Consider the following 15,537-nt stretch of genomic DNA (forward strand, 5'->3'; position numbering starts at 1 on the left):
GCAGCTCACGGAGCAGAGGTGTGACATGGGAGTATCGGGAGACTCCCAACACAACTCTTGCGGCTGCATTCTGTACCAGTTGGAGCCTCCGGGTGGTCCTCAAGGGAAGCCCCATGTAGAGAGCGTTGCAGTAGTCCAGACGAGAGGTCACGAGCGCGTGAGTGACCGTGCATAAATCATCCCGGCTTAGATAGGGCCGCAACTGGCGCACCAGGCGAACCTGGGCGAAAGCCCCCCTAGTCACAGCCACCATGTGATCTTCCAAGGTGAGCCGTGAATCTAGGAGGACTCCCAAGTTGCGAGCCCTATCTACGGGGGGTAATAATTCACCCCCCATAGAGAGAGATGGAATATCCGAATAGACCTGGGATGAAGGTATGCAAAGCCACTCGGTCTTGTCGGGGTTGAGTTGAGTTATAAAAGTTCTCTCTTAAATTTTGAGCTTGCGTAAATTTTACGTTCCTCACCCAGATCTTTTCCATTGTGATAACTTCTTGAATATTCTGAGCCCATTTTATCATGCAATCTTTAACAAGTTCTGTTTCTGAGTCAATTTCTATCAATGCAAGATATATCTGTTTGATATGTGCTGGACCCTGATTTCTAATTTGCTTTACCAGATTTTCATCAGTCATTGAAATAACAATTTTCTGATCTTCTTTCCACCTGGCCCGTAGTTGCCCATATTGAAACCAGGTTTGAACAATCTTCTCTTCTCGTAGAAAATTATACGGCTTCAAACACCATACGTTCCTCTCCAAACTTAGGATTTCCTTATATGTAATCACATCTTTAGGATTCTCTTTTAAGCCTCTGATCCTGATAGCAAACTCCATCTCATGGTACTGGACCAAGGTTAAGTCGCTGTCAATTTTATCCACCACATTTTCAGTCTCTAACATTTTTGCTTCTAATCTGGAATTATTTTGGCTGAGATCTTCCACTCTTTCATCCAAGCGTTCAATACATAAAGCCATACCTTGAAGTGCAAGCAAGATGTCTGCCCTCATTTCTGTGAACTTCTCCTCCAACTTTTCATCCATAACTTCAGCTAACTTTTCTGGCAACTTGTCATCCAGCTTTTCATCTATAATATCTGCTATTTGTTGTGAGTGCTTTTCCAAAGCATCCTGCAAGTCTTTAACTGTCAGTGCTGGAGCAGGTGCAGGGGGCAATAAAGCTTGCAACGAGGATTGCTGCACCGGGGAAGCCCCCGCACTCCTGAGAACTTTGGAAGATTTAGCCGCCATTTCCCCCCACTTTTACTTGCTACGCACTTTCACTTTCAGTCTACAAAAACCATTGAGCTAAAGAACAAAAGTCCACTTTCACCTTGATCTCCTGTATCGCTCTGCCTGCATCTTCGCACTCCAAAATCCTTTCCTGCTGGCAGGGGTGGTTGCTAACGCCTTGTTCTGCTCCCAAAAGCACGGAGCAGAAACGCTGCGCAGCCCGGAGCAAACCCAGGCTTCGGGGGGGCTCGATCCTTCAGCCGCCCGAACTTTAAGCTCAGGTGGCCCCGGAGAGCTCAACCCCTACCTGGGTACTCACCCCCTCCTCTTCTCCCGAGGAGGGGGCTTCCGAACTGCCGAAACAGCTGATCGGCGCTGTTTTCGGCGGTTCTACAAAGCCGCGGAGCGGACAGCCTAGAAATGGCTGTCTTCAGCGTCGCGTCGCCACCGGAAGTCCGAAATTCATACATCTTAAATGAAGTTGCCAAGGTTGAGAAACACTGGTTTAGAAGAAAGAGGTATTAAGTCTGCCAAAGCAAATGTAGCAAGTTTTATGACATCTTAAAAACTACTGATGTTATCATGGTGTATATTTGTTAGTTCTTACAGGCTAAAAGTTTCTAAAACAATATTGTTGATCCTAATAGTGTTGTCAAGTTGTCAAGTTTCCGATGTATTGGCTTTTCAAGTGACTCTGAGGCATTGTTTACCTTAAAAGTCCTTTATTAGCCTAATACACCAGCAAATGCTTGCTCGAAGGAAGCTGGAATCTGAAATCTCCGCCCCTTGCACAATATATTAAAACACAAAACACCTTTCCAATTTTGTCATTAATCATATTCTCCAATTAATTTAAAGAATCAGTTTCCCTTCCGTTAGAAAACCCGCCAAGGTCTTATCTTAGAGATGGCCTTGAAAGGTGCAATCCTACTGGTCCCTCCTCCCAACCTTAAACTAAATGTCTTAAAGCAATACACAAGTTTAACCATATGAAATAGCTACTTCTTCATCTCTTGTCAAGCAATAACATTCAATGTTAGCAGCGTTGACATTTATCATGTACCACAACCATGCAGATGAAAATCAATTTTATCTGTCACAAAGAACTCCTGATACAAACTGGAAAATACATGATTTCTCAGGCCTATAAAACAAGAGAAGAGGGGGTCAGTCTATTCTCCAAAGCACCTGAAGGCAGGACAAGAAGCAATAGATGGAAACTAATCAAGGAGAGAAGCAACCTAGAACTAAGGAGAAATTTCCTGACAGAACAATTAATCAGTGGAACAACTTGCCTCCAGACATTGTGGATGCTCCACCACTGGAAGTTTTTGAGAAGCGACTGGACTACCATTTGTCAGAAAAGGCATAGGGTTTCTTGCTTGAGCAGGGGTTGAACTAGAAGACCTCCAAGTCCCTTCCAACTTTGTTATTCTATTATTCTGTTAAGAAAAAAATGTTTCCAAATCTTTCTACTCCAGTGTCCATGCCCTATTTCTTACCTGATTCTAGATAATGAGATTTGTTTATATATCTGATGCCTAATGTCACATTTTTGCAGACCATTTGGATTTCATTCTTTGGCAATCTAGTTTACATCTTTTTTGCCCACCAAAAGCATTGGCAAGGGACTTAATGTGGCTACAACATTGCTGTCCATTAATCTTGGCAAATCTAGTACATATGGAAGAATTGTAAAATAAAAGAGTTATAGCCAACTGCTATAAAGAATAAACTCTAAAACTATTCTGCTACTGCTCCTCACCACCAAAGGTACAGTGCATCTAACAGACAACCCTGTATTAAAGCACATGTAAACAGTTATGTTCCCTAGTCATCCTAATTCAGGAACCAGAAGAGTTTCAGCAGCTATACAGGTACTCCTTGTTTAATGGCAACTGGGATCAGCAACTTGGTTGTTAAGTAAATAAGTTGCTAAGTGAAACATCACAATTTTACGATCTTATTTCCATTTTCCTTGGCTTTACAGACTTGGGAAAGTTGTAAATGCAAAGACTGGTTGCAAAGATTCTTCTCCATCCTCATCATAACTGCTAAATGGCTACCTGTAATACTGGCATCTAAAGGAAATTAGTAGATGGGACATTTCACCTTTTTAAAAGAAGCAGTTAAATAAAATTACTACAAACATTAATTTCTCATTTGAAATGTTACAGATGGGGAGTTCTTCTAACAGATGGCCCTTCACTCCCTCGTTTTCCCATCATTTTCAAAGAACATTGTGACAAGGGACAGGTGCCAGCCATGCATTCCTGTCTTCCATGTTGCTTTAGCTGCAGGCATTTTCTATTTGGGATTCTCCCAGCATGCCAGGTGTGGAACACATCTTGCTATGTCAGTTCCAAACAGCCAAGCCTAATGGAGATGGGGATTTTGTATTGTGTTCTCAGAGGCAGATTGAGAAGTCTCTCTTTTTCTCTCACCCCCCACCCCCCACCCCCACCCCCAGGGTGATAATTGCCATCTGCAAGGGAAGCAGTGCTAATGGCAAGGGAATCCAGGCTGTCTGCATATTCCTTGTGAATTGTGGAAGCTGAAAGGAAATTGGCTTAATTTTACAAGCCGCAAGCCGCCTCCCTCCATCCCAGAAGGTTTGCCATCATTCTGAAATGTTGCCATAGATACAGCTAAGAGGGAACTCTGCGTGAAATCAAAAGGGGAACTATAGAAAGATTAAGGCACGTGAACCTTTGAGTTGCCTTGCTAGTTTGAAAGAGCAGTCACTACCGCCAGCATGTATATTTATTCCTTTTTCACTTCTACCAAATAAGATGTAAAGAATAGCTGCTGCCAATTGGTCCTGGGTGTCCCAGAACCAATAGAGACTCAAGAATGAACAAAAACATGGAGTTATAATCCTTTCCGGTATAGAAAACCACACATATCTTTGCTTTGGAACTCCCTCACCCCAGAAGATAATGTTGAAAAATCCTGATATTAAAAATCTCTTGGGTGCATAGAATTAAGAATTACTATAGAACAGCTGTTCATTACATCACATTTTTTTCCTTTGGGGGTGCATACCAGAATATCTGGGAATCTTCTTTTCTTGCATTTAATCATTTCAATATTAGTTCCAGTACAGGCAATTGGATTCTAAACCACTGGCCCAAAAGTCACCCAGTCAGATAGAACATAGTTGAATGAGGAATGTGTGTTTCCATACTGGTAGTCTTAAAATCACTAAGCCTGTTAATTTTAAGAGACCTACAATTCCACTTTTACTAAAATAATACTTAGTAACATGCAAACGTAGATAGATAGATAGATAGATAGATAGATAGATAGATAGATAGATAGATAGATAGATAGATAGATAGATAGATGATAGATGCATGCATCAGAAGGATTTAAAGAAATCCTTAACCAAAACTAACAGCAGATTATACTAAAACTATGTATTTTAAAATATTAAATACTAGGAAGATAATAATTTTTTTACAAACCATTTAAACTGTTAGAAGCCTTAATAAGTAAGTTCCAGCTTACCTTCTTTGAATCATGATTTAATATTAGGAATTTGGAGATTGCTTAACTACAATTCCCAGAAGTCCCAGTATTAGCTATACTGGTTAGGGGGTCTTGGGAATTGAATTCAACAACATCTGGAAATTCCAGATTGTCTGTTTCTGCATTTAATGGTGTGTGGACTGTTTTAATAGCAGACTGTACATTTCGTTTCAAAATTCTTTTTTCTTACCAGGATCAGATCAGGGCATTATTCAATTCCCCTAAAACTCACATGTTGCATAATGGTGCAGATCAGGCACTTCTGCGATTCTTGCTTTGTACATCTGTAATCATATTCATACTTCATTTACATGTTTTAAGAGTCTGATTTTTTTCAGACCCTGAAATTTTCTTGCACAAGAATTTAAGAACTCTGAATGCTGGCAGTTAAGAAAATCTTCAAGAAGCACTATTGGATTCCATGAAAGAGCAACAGCACCACATCCTGGAGAACGGCGGCTTTTTTCTTAAATTGTCTTTGTGTTTCCTGATGTATATCTCTACAGCTGCCCCAGAAGAAGGGACAATGAAAAAGATATACTGTATATCTTTATATGCCACTCAAGAATCCAAATTCTTTCCAAGGCTCCAGATTGTTCTTCATGAATTGTTAAGCATTATATTTCCACCCTAGCAAGTGAAATACAACTTTAAAGCAATTGTACTGATATTAGTGCAAAGAATTAACCTGCAACCAACCACTAAGGGAACTATTTTTATGATTTCCATTCCATGAAAACTCACAAGGCTAAAAAGTGCAGCCTTCAGATGTATCTGTTTATTTCCAAATAGAAGCACAGTAATTCTAAAATGCTGTATGTATATCTCTGTTTCTTACAGCTCCTGCTGTAGTTGTGCCACCGAAAACGATTCACAATGTAACTGGAGCCCAAGTCTATCTATCCTGTGAAGTGAAAGCAGTTCCAACACCAATCATCACGTGGAAGAAAGTAGGTTAAGGGTCTTTCTAGATGCCAGTTGGTTGAATCAGGCAGCTACAGCAATGCCAGGCATATTTCTGATTCAAAAGCAATATCTAACTTGTGGGAATAGGTTGTGGTCTATATTCAGTTGATCCTGGACCCTCTAGAACAGGGATGTCAAATTACCGGCCTGCAGGCGGGTTGTATCATACAGATAATGCACCCACTCCAGCAATGCAAAAAAAGTCACGATACGTCACGTCATATCACGTGGCGAGTTTGACACCCGTGCTCTAGAACTCAAAAAAGGATCAATTTACAGGATATAGAGCTGCTCACAGAATGGATCTTAAAGGTTCCATTAAAATCCTGCAGGAGTGCGGAGCAGCTCCTTATTTGGATGTATTAACAATTTTTTCTTTATCCTTAATTAGCTGGAGCTGACAAAAGCATTGAAGTCCTGGTGATAGATGTATTTTAAATTCAGTGAGCTCGGTTTATTCTTGAATATACAGTGTAAGAAGAGACTGTTGTGTGATAGAGGTAGATTCTCACCCTTTTTGAAGGATTGCAGTGAGTGAGGTAAAGATACAGTATGTGTGTGGCAAGCCTTCTCTATTATTTTTTAAATAAATCTTTGCATTGTGGCTATTTTAGGACTTGCACAACAAATGTCTTGTGTTTCCTTTCTCATAATGCTCTTGATCTTTGGCAGCACATAGAAGAAGGGCCTCTGAGGATCCAAAAAAGTGGTCCAAAGGCCTCTAACTGACCACCCTACATTAGATGGTTAAACCTATAAATATCCCGGGAAGGGGAATCTTGAGTTACGGTAGGCTAGGAAAAGCAGTACAATAGCCAGGGCTTTTTTTGTCGTAGAACGCTCAGAATGGAGTACCGGCACCTTTTTTGGATGGAACCTTGTAGGGTAGGCAAGGTATGACACGTGTGAGTTCCGGCACCTTTTTCTTTTACAAAAAAAGCACTGACAATATAGCAAATAAAGTGTCGTAGCGTATTGGAATGTAAGGTTATGATGAGGCATAACTATTAAACAAAGCAAGAAAACAACTAAGCTCAGAAAGCACCAAGGACCCGTCATTTCAACTCTTCAGTGACAATTATTCTCCACTGAACAAAGCCGTAAGGTTTTTTTTTTAATTACAAGTTGTTACATGAAAATGTTTGAATAAGATGTACCAATAATTTTAAGCCAATGAATGTCTTTCAAACATGCTGTCTTCATTAAATTCCACAGGTCACTGAGTCCCCAAAGGGAGTTAGGCTCTTGGAGGAATTGCCCGGAGACAGAGTTAACATGGCTGTTCAGGTTCGAGGTGGTCCTTCTAAGCACGAGAGCACAGGTTGGGTTTTGGTAAGTACGTCAGAAGGAGCAAGGCGGCCATTTGTAATGGGACAGCTACAGGGACATGGTACGATTTTTCTGTGTAGGATCTCATTTCTTTGGTGAATGATCCATTAGGATTGTGTATCATCAGTGAGTGTGATTAAACCCAGTCATTTGTGGTATGAAAGCCAAATTTATTTATTTATTTGTCAAATTTATTTGCCTCCTATCTCACTGTGGGGCTACTCTAGGCAGCTTACAACAACAAAAACGGAGAAATGAAGTGTAAACATAACAGTAGCAAAGCAATGGAACAATAGAATAAACCGTGAAAAAGAAAACAATAAGGATATAGCGATATGAGAATAAAATATGGGTGGTGGGAAAGCAGGGAGTGAGGGGGATGGTGGGGGTTTGCTGTCAATTAGTAGCCCCTCCTCTTTATTTTATTTTATTTCCTTCTGTCAACCCATTTATTCGTACCATCGTGATCCTACCCTTCTCAACAGACTGTCAGGAGATAGATAGGTTGCCCATGCCAGAAACCGATTTGATTGAAACTAGACAGATTTTGAAATTTAGCCAAAGGCTGTGTATAATCCTGGCTGAAACACAAAAAAGTACACAAAGAGAGAGAGAGAGACTGCCCCTGAGGGACACTGTGGGTGCAACTTGCAAATGAGCAATGCTAAATTTTCCAGGCTTTGTAGATTGGGATTTTATGGGGAAGGGTGCTTTCTTAGAAGTATGAAACAATAAAACTGGGAATAGTTGCAGGGTTTCAGAAGTATTAGGGCATAAAATAGATGCTTAGAGTGGACGTGGTTTAAAGCACCCATTTTGCCTCTCAACGTTCCTTAACTCTCTCCTATAAAAAGAACGGGCTAAAAGTATTAGCTCCACCAAATGCAACGTTCTGGGTCAGCTAAAAGGATACTAGAGGCAAGTATGGAAATTACAGCTTCTGCATCTATGGGTGGAACAGGATCTCCGCCATTATTCATTCTATTTGTCATGCTGGCTTAAAGGATATCGTTGGTGTAAGGGAAGATCAAAGGGACTTTAGGCTTTGTAGCAAGTGTGCAATTCTCTTTCAAGTGCCTTTTCACTGACAGTAAGAGTATTCATCCTTACACTTGTTGAAGGAAAAGTCTTCATCATGGTTCAGTCCAAACCGGGGATAAACAACATGGCGACTGCTTTAGGAAGAAGGTTACAGTTTATTGAAGAGGAGAGCCAGACAGGAAGAAGGTTCTGGAAGAAAGAGAGTGAGCACGTGGGGAGTTGGTTTTTATACCCTCTGGGCCTCTTGAGGTTGTTTCCTGTTCCTGTTTGAGGCTTTCTATTTCCTGTGTCACGTATTCTGACCTGAGTCTGGGTGTGCCTTTCTGGTATTCTGATGGTGGTGGGTAAATCCTATTATGTCCCAAGGGTCATATCCTGCTTCCCTGGGGCTGTGGCTGACGTCAATCTTTCTTCCTAATCCCAGTTTCCTGACAAGATTATCACATCTGCATTCCTGCAGACTTGGTTTCTGCTTGGGACAGAGAGACTTGAGGGCAGGGTTGGTTTCTGCTTTTAAAATCCTTTAGGGAAATATATTCTGCCCTTTTAATATTTCCTTCTGGGGGGTGGGGGGGGCGACTTCCCACACCAGTCTCTTCTTAAAAACCTCCAGTGATGGGGTGCCCACGATTTCTGGAGCCAAGCTGTTCCACTGGTTAATTGTCCTCACAGGAAGTTTCTCCTTAATTCCAGGTTGGATCTCTGTTTGATCAGTTTCCAACTATTGTTTCTTGTCCTTCCTTTTGATGCTTTGGAGAATAATTTGACTCCCTCTTCTTTGTGGTAGCCCCTCAAATACTGAAATACTGCTGTCATGTCTCCTCTATTTCTTCTTTTCTTTAGACTAGCCAAACCCGAGTCATTTTATTAATACAAATTTACTTGAAGATTTAGTATGTATTAGAATGTCAATACCATTTTCAGAAATGCAGAATATCTTCCTAGACCAAGGGTCCTCAAACTTGGCCACTTTAAGGCTTGTGGATTTCAACTCCCAGAATTCCCCAGCCAGAATTCTGGAAGTTGAAGTCCACAAGCCTTAAAGTGGCCAAGTTTGAGGACCCCTGTCCTAGACTGATGCATACATTCACGTTACAAAGACAGAACCTCCATTACCACTAGTCGTTTGAGTGATGTGTATTTTTTGGCAACCTATGTCAAACATGTTGCTTCCCTTGCTTTTAGACATCACGCTATGCTCTCTGCTCAGTGAAGAATGTGAACGATTTGAAAATCCCCCATTTCATTTCCCTCTTTTCCCAGGAATTATTGGAAAGAATGATTTTGTTGAATGGGAACCAGAATCCCTACCTTCTTCCAACAACACAACAAAAATGTTTTAAAGTTTCCCAGAGTTGAAGAATTTAAAAAGGCAGGTAGAAAGAGGCAAAGCTGTCCATGGCATTGTGTCAGTCCCATGCGTTACTGGGACTGATTATGGCTTTGAAGACCAATCACGCTGTTTCTTCTATGTCAGACATGTCAAACACAAGGCCCGGGGGCCAGATCCGGCCCGCGAAGTGGTTTCATGTGGCCCGCGAAGCCACCCTGGAAACAGTGAGGGAACGGCCCCCACTGCCTTGGCCCTGGCCCAGAGACCCTCCTTCTTCCAGAGACCCTCAGATCTGTCCCACTCCTGCCCAGGCCCCCATAGGCACCCTTGATGCGAACGATGTAGAGCTGGCCACGCCCACCCAGTAGGCCATACGCACTCTAGCCACACCCACCCAGTAGGCCACGCCCACCCTGGCCATACCCACCCGGCCCCCTGAGGGCAACCACAATGCTGATGCGGCCCTCAATGAAATTGAGTTTGACACCCCTGTTCTATGTAGACCAAGTTATCTCAATTTCTTGCAGAGAAGAATCACTCTCTTTTATCCAGATCTAGAACCCACAGACATATAAGTGTTTGTTGCAAGAGTGGGGAGGAATTTAGCTTTGAAAATTGCCACTCCCCCCATGACCTGTGCAAGAACAAATATTTGCAAAACCTCATGTAGTTTCACTTGGACATCCACCTAAAAACTGGGACAGAAATCTTAGAAAATAAAATTTGAAAGTTATGGAGAAAACCTGGTTTGTGTTTAGCCTGGACTACTACTACTCCTTATTCTCCTCTTCCTCCCCAAGCTTTTCAAATCTGAACCTCAAAAAAACATTACAATCAACATTTCTTTTTTAATAGTTGATTGTAATATTATAGAAAATGAGTAACAACAGCAATAAATGTTTATAATACAATCATAAAATTTAGAATAGATACCTAATTGATTATATATACTGTAAATAAACCAAAACTCCTTCTATCTTCAGGAAAACCTCTTAATAACAATTTTGTCTACCAGGAATTTCCCATAGCTGCCATTGTCTTATCTTGAAATTTTAAGCCGCCAAACCAACATGTCCTCAGGATGTGATCAAAATAGTCAAGATGACAGCACAAAGGTGCTATCAAAGCCCCAACTGGTTTTTTTTATGTGTGTGATACACATTAAAGACCAGTACTTGAATGGGGGAATCATACATGGAGCCTGCAGCTGTAGGCTAACCCAGGAAATGCAAAAGCAGCCAGGAAAAAGGCTGTAGCAAACAACCTCTCTTTTTGCCAAGAGACCCACCACTGATCTTAACTCAGGGAGCCTTTATCTTTGATGATGACTGCAGTTGATTTTATTGGACTTTGTACATGTAATGTTTACTAATTTTATAGGAGTTGCATACCTTGAAATAATAATAATAATAATAATAATAATAATAATAATAATAATAATAATAATAATAATAATAAGAAGAAGAAGAAGAAGAAGAAGAAGAAGAAGAAGAAGAAGAAGAAGTAATAGTAGTAGTAGTAGTAGTAGTAGTAGTAGTTGGAAGGGACCTTTGAGGTCATCTAGTCCAACCCCCCCTGCTCAGGCAGGAAACCCTATACCATTTCAGGCAAATGGCTGTCTAGTCTGTTCTTAAAAACTTCCAGTGTTGGAGCATTCACCACTTCTGGAGGCAGGTTGTTCCACTGGTTAATTGTTCTGTCAGGAAGTTTCTCCTTAGTTCTAGGTTGCTCCTCTCCTTGATTAGTTTCCATCCGTTGCTTCTTGTCCTGCTTTCAGGTGCTTTGGAGAATAGCTTGACTCCCTCTTCTTTGTGGCAGCCCCTGAGATATTGGAACACTGCTATCATGTCACCCCTCACCCTTCTCTTTGTTAAACTACACATACCCAATTCCAGCAACCGTTCCCTATATGTTTTAGCCTCCTCCCTATATGCTCTTCTCTGTACCCTTTCTAGAGTCTCGACATGTTTTTTACATCGTGGTGACCAAAAGTGGATGCAGTATTCCAGGTGTGGCCTTACCAAGGCATTGTAAAGTGGTATTAGTACTTCACTTGATTCTATCCCTCTGTTAATGCAGCCTAGCACTGTGTTGGCTTTTTTGGCAGCTGCAGCACACTAGACTATACAATAGACGAGGTTGTTTTTTCCCAATTGATCACCAAGAAATTATCAAGTCTGTTCTTGACTGATCAAAATGGTATTTATATTTGGCATACAAGGAGAGGACTTACCATTTAACAAGAATTATTGTTCCTAAATAGCAAAGGAACTGCTGTACCCAAAAGTTTACTAAATGGTGCTGTCAGAAAGAGGTTTTTCAGTCACCGATTCTATTGAATACAATATAAAAAAAGGATTACGGGTATGCAAACACAATCACACTGCAATTATAGGAGAAAAGGAAGAAGACTCCAAAGACAATATGTTTTTTTTTAACAATCCCCCCTCCCCCCATCCCTACCTATCCCTCCCTGCCCCTCCCCCCATTTCCCCCTCCCCCCCCCCCGACTTCCCAGAGCTAAGTACAAGGTATAAAAACAAAAAACAATCATAAACATCCATATGCTAACAACAATAAACTCTTAAATCTATCGCTCTCTAGCTCATATAAGATAACTACAAGCAATATTAATATTACATATAAAAAGAAAAAAGAAAATGAAAAAAGAAAGGAAGACTTATTCAAATGCTAAATGAAACTTTTTAGTCCCATATTTGTTCTGGATATAATCAATCCATTTTTTCCACTCCATAATATAACGTTCTTGCGAATGATCTTTCAAATAAGCCAAGATCTTTGCCATTTCCGCCAGGTCAGAAACCTTTAGAGTCCATTCCTCTATAGTCGGCAGTTCCTCCTTCTTCCAATATTGACCTATTAAAAGTCTTGCTGCTGTAATTAAATTCAACATCAACTTAGTGTCCACAACAGTAGCATCTGTAATTATGCCCAATAAAAACAATTGCGGACAAAACTTTATCCTTTTCTTAAATATCTTCTGCATATTCCACCAAATTTTTATCCAAAAAGCCTTAACCTTTTTGCAGGTCCACCATATGTGAAAATATGTTGCATCTTCGCCACCACACCTCCAACATTTTGGCTGATAGTTCGGATACATACTTGCAAGCTTTTTAGGATCTAAATGCCATCTATAAAACATTTTATAAAAGTTCTCTCTTAGGTTTTGAGCTTGTGTAAATTTTACATTCCTCACCCAGACAATATGTTTTGTGTGCTTGTTTTTCCCCTAGATTAATCCACTGACAAAAGATGATGAGGGCGTTTACCAGTGTCATGCCACAAATATGGTGGGAGAAACACAGGCAGAGGGGACTATTAAAGTCCTACACCAGAGTAAAAATAAGAAGGATCACTTCCCAGCACCAGAAGATGCTAAGTAGTAAGGTAACCTTAGTCCTCCTTGTTAAATGAATGTAAATGCCTGCCTTTTTTTCATAAACGATGGCATAATAATATGAAAAAGGGGAAAAAGGCTTACACGACTTGACCACCGTGGAATATTTATAAGCAGTTTCCATACCATTATTGCACGTTACAAGAATTATCCACTGAAAGAACTTTATCCTACATTGGGTATGTTTCTAACTTTTAAAAAGGAAATTAGTAGATATCCTTGCCCAGTGCTGTCAAACAGAATCAACGTACATTTCACTACAGGCAAAATCAAGGCATTGTAGGAACTACGGAAACGTTGCCGGAAATGGCCACTCTATGGCCACCTCCTCAATTCTAATCTCTGAAGCATCTCAGAAATGAGACCTTTTGCAGCAGTGATTTATTTTTGGCTAATTGGGGATTGCTATCCTCAACCTCATAATATACACGGTGGATTTCAATGCAGAAATATCTGTAAAGGCAGATAGGTTGGCTCACTTTCTCAAAAAAAAAAAAGATGGGAGAGAAAACTGACAAGACTTGCTGGGACAGTTAAATGCTTGATGCTTAGACCACACAATAATGAGAACAGGTCAGGGGACTTGATAGCATACATGGATCTCATATTGCTTAAGGTGGTGGTAGTGTGGAAACTGGAGAATCCTTTATTATTATTGCAGTATCGTAACTGTGCCTTTAACCTGTTTAACTGCACCGAAACATGTTAATGCAGGCCAATTTGTAGTATAGAGAGAAACTATACTAGAGGTGTCCAACCTTGGCAAAATTAAGACTTGTGGACTTAACTCCCATGGCTGGCTAGGTACGTACTTCTGAGAGTTGGAAGTCCACAAGTTGCCAAAGTTAGAGACACCCCTGCTCTACAGTATGTGATATTATCCTACATTTTTTCAAGAACTACTCCATATGTTTGAGAAGTTCAGCAATTGATGCCACATTTTCTGGCATATGACTGCCAGGCTATCATTCTGCAAACAGCCCACATTCATTTACATACACGCTATGCAAATAGCTTTGGTTGTAATAGCTGCCACACAAAGCAGGATCAGTGGTTGTTGGCCAAAGTTGAAATGTAGCACTTTTTCCTCCTCATCTTAAAAGGAAAACAGAGAACCAGAACAGATGGGAATCTGGTGGAACAGGAGAAAGTGCATTTTAGGGTCTTATAAAAATAGGAGCAAGTGGGACGCGGTGGCTCAGTGGGTTAGGATGCTGAACTTGTCGATCAGAAGATCGGCAGTTTGGCGGGTCGAATCCCGAGTGCCGCGTAGCAGAGTAAGCGCCTGTTACTCGTCCCAGCTTCTGCCAACCTAGCAGTTTGAAAGCACGTAAAAATGCAAGTAGAAAAATAGGGACCACTACGGTGGGAAGGTAACAGCGTTCCGTGCGCCTTTGGCGTCTAGTCATGCCGGCCACATGACCACGGAGACGTCCTCGGACAAGCGCTTGCTCTTCGGCTTTGAAACGGAGATGAGCACCGGCCCGTAGAGTCGGAAAAAACTAGCACGCATGTTTGGGGGAACCTTTACCTTTACTAAAAATAGGAGCTAAAAGGTAGGGATGAAAAGAGAGAGTATGCATCTTTGGATGCAAAGAAAATTAGTGGGTTACATAAGGAGAGAGCATAGAAAGAGAACAATTAAGAATAGAACAATAAGCTGAATTATAACCAATTATTTATCTGTACCTGATAACAGCCCTCTGAATCCAAACAGAAGCCTTGAAATTAATTTTCTATAAAACTGCATATAAATATTATTTGTGATGCCACAAGTTAATTTTTCCCCCTTTCCCCTTCTGTCTAGGAGACATCCTCCAGTGGGATCGGAATTGAACACACTCTAGAAGCCAATGAATTAGTGAATGCTTTCTTAACTTCCTGAAGACTAGAAGATACCATCTCAATCTTTTCTTGAGTAATAGCGATATTTGTACCCCGTTTTTTAGTGTTTGATGAATATTGAACATATAGTTAGGATGTAACAAAGACATAATAAAAGCATGCTTTTTTTAAAAAAATGTTTTTATTAGCACTCTTAAGTATATCTAGAAAACATTACAACTTACTATAGCAACGAATTAACTGTCAAAACATTACTGTATTCAAGGCCATTTAAAACTGAGACAAAATATTCATTGGACCTCTCCCTTCGCTAAGCAATGGATTCTCCATCATTTTTGCCCATAAAATTAAATGGCCCTCTAAGTGAGAAGAATCCAAAATAACATTGTATTGCATTAGTTTAACCACTTAAATGTGGTTAAACTAATATTGCATTAGTTTAACCACTTGAACGAAATTTGCTAGATTTATATTCATTTTTCTTCCAAGACCTTTATTTCATTATATATCCACCACAGCCCTGTAAGTGAGAGAAGAGTGAGTGACTGGTTCAAAGTTATCCATTGAATTTTCATGGCTCGGGTGGAATAGAATATTTTCTCTTTTTTCTTGAATTTTGTACTAGCCCAACAGTTCAGTCACTATACTGGCACAGTCAACTTCAGCATTTAAAATTTTAAAGATGCAGAACGTAGAACACGTGTCATTAAATTACACACACACTCACATACATACACACACAACACACAAATCCCTCCCTCCAAAATGCTTATAGGGCAGGGGGTAGACAACCTTAGCTCTTTTATGACTCGTGGACTTCAACTCCCAGAATTCCTGAA

The 15,537-nt window shown here is 40.5% G+C and overlaps 1 protein-coding gene across 2 annotated transcripts in view; it reads left to right on the top strand.

The window, feature by feature from the left end:
- Nucleotides 1-14,854, top strand: part of IGFBPL1 (insulin like growth factor binding protein like 1) — a 49,695-nt gene extending 34,841 nt beyond the window's left edge. Inside the window, exons 2-5 of one of the 2 annotated variants that reach the window (XM_083356902.1) lie at nt 5,604-5,713; nt 6,945-7,061; nt 12,690-12,843; nt 14,661-14,854. In XM_083356902.1, coding sequence (XP_083213028.1) covers nt 5,604-5,713; nt 6,945-7,061; nt 12,690-12,839 — 377 coding nt within the window. In that variant the 3' untranslated portion in view covers nt 12,840-12,843; nt 14,661-14,854. The remainder of the gene's footprint in view (nt 1-5,603; nt 5,714-6,944; nt 7,062-12,689; nt 12,844-14,660) is intronic. The other variant, XM_083356903.1, reaches the window with a different exon arrangement.
- Nucleotides 14,855-15,537: the final 683 nt, after the last annotated feature.

The sequence above is a fragment of the Vipera ursinii genome (genome assembly GCF_947247035.1).
Source record: "Vipera ursinii genome assembly, chromosome: 2".
NCBI lineage: Eukaryota > Metazoa > Chordata > Lepidosauria > Squamata > Viperidae > Vipera > Vipera ursinii.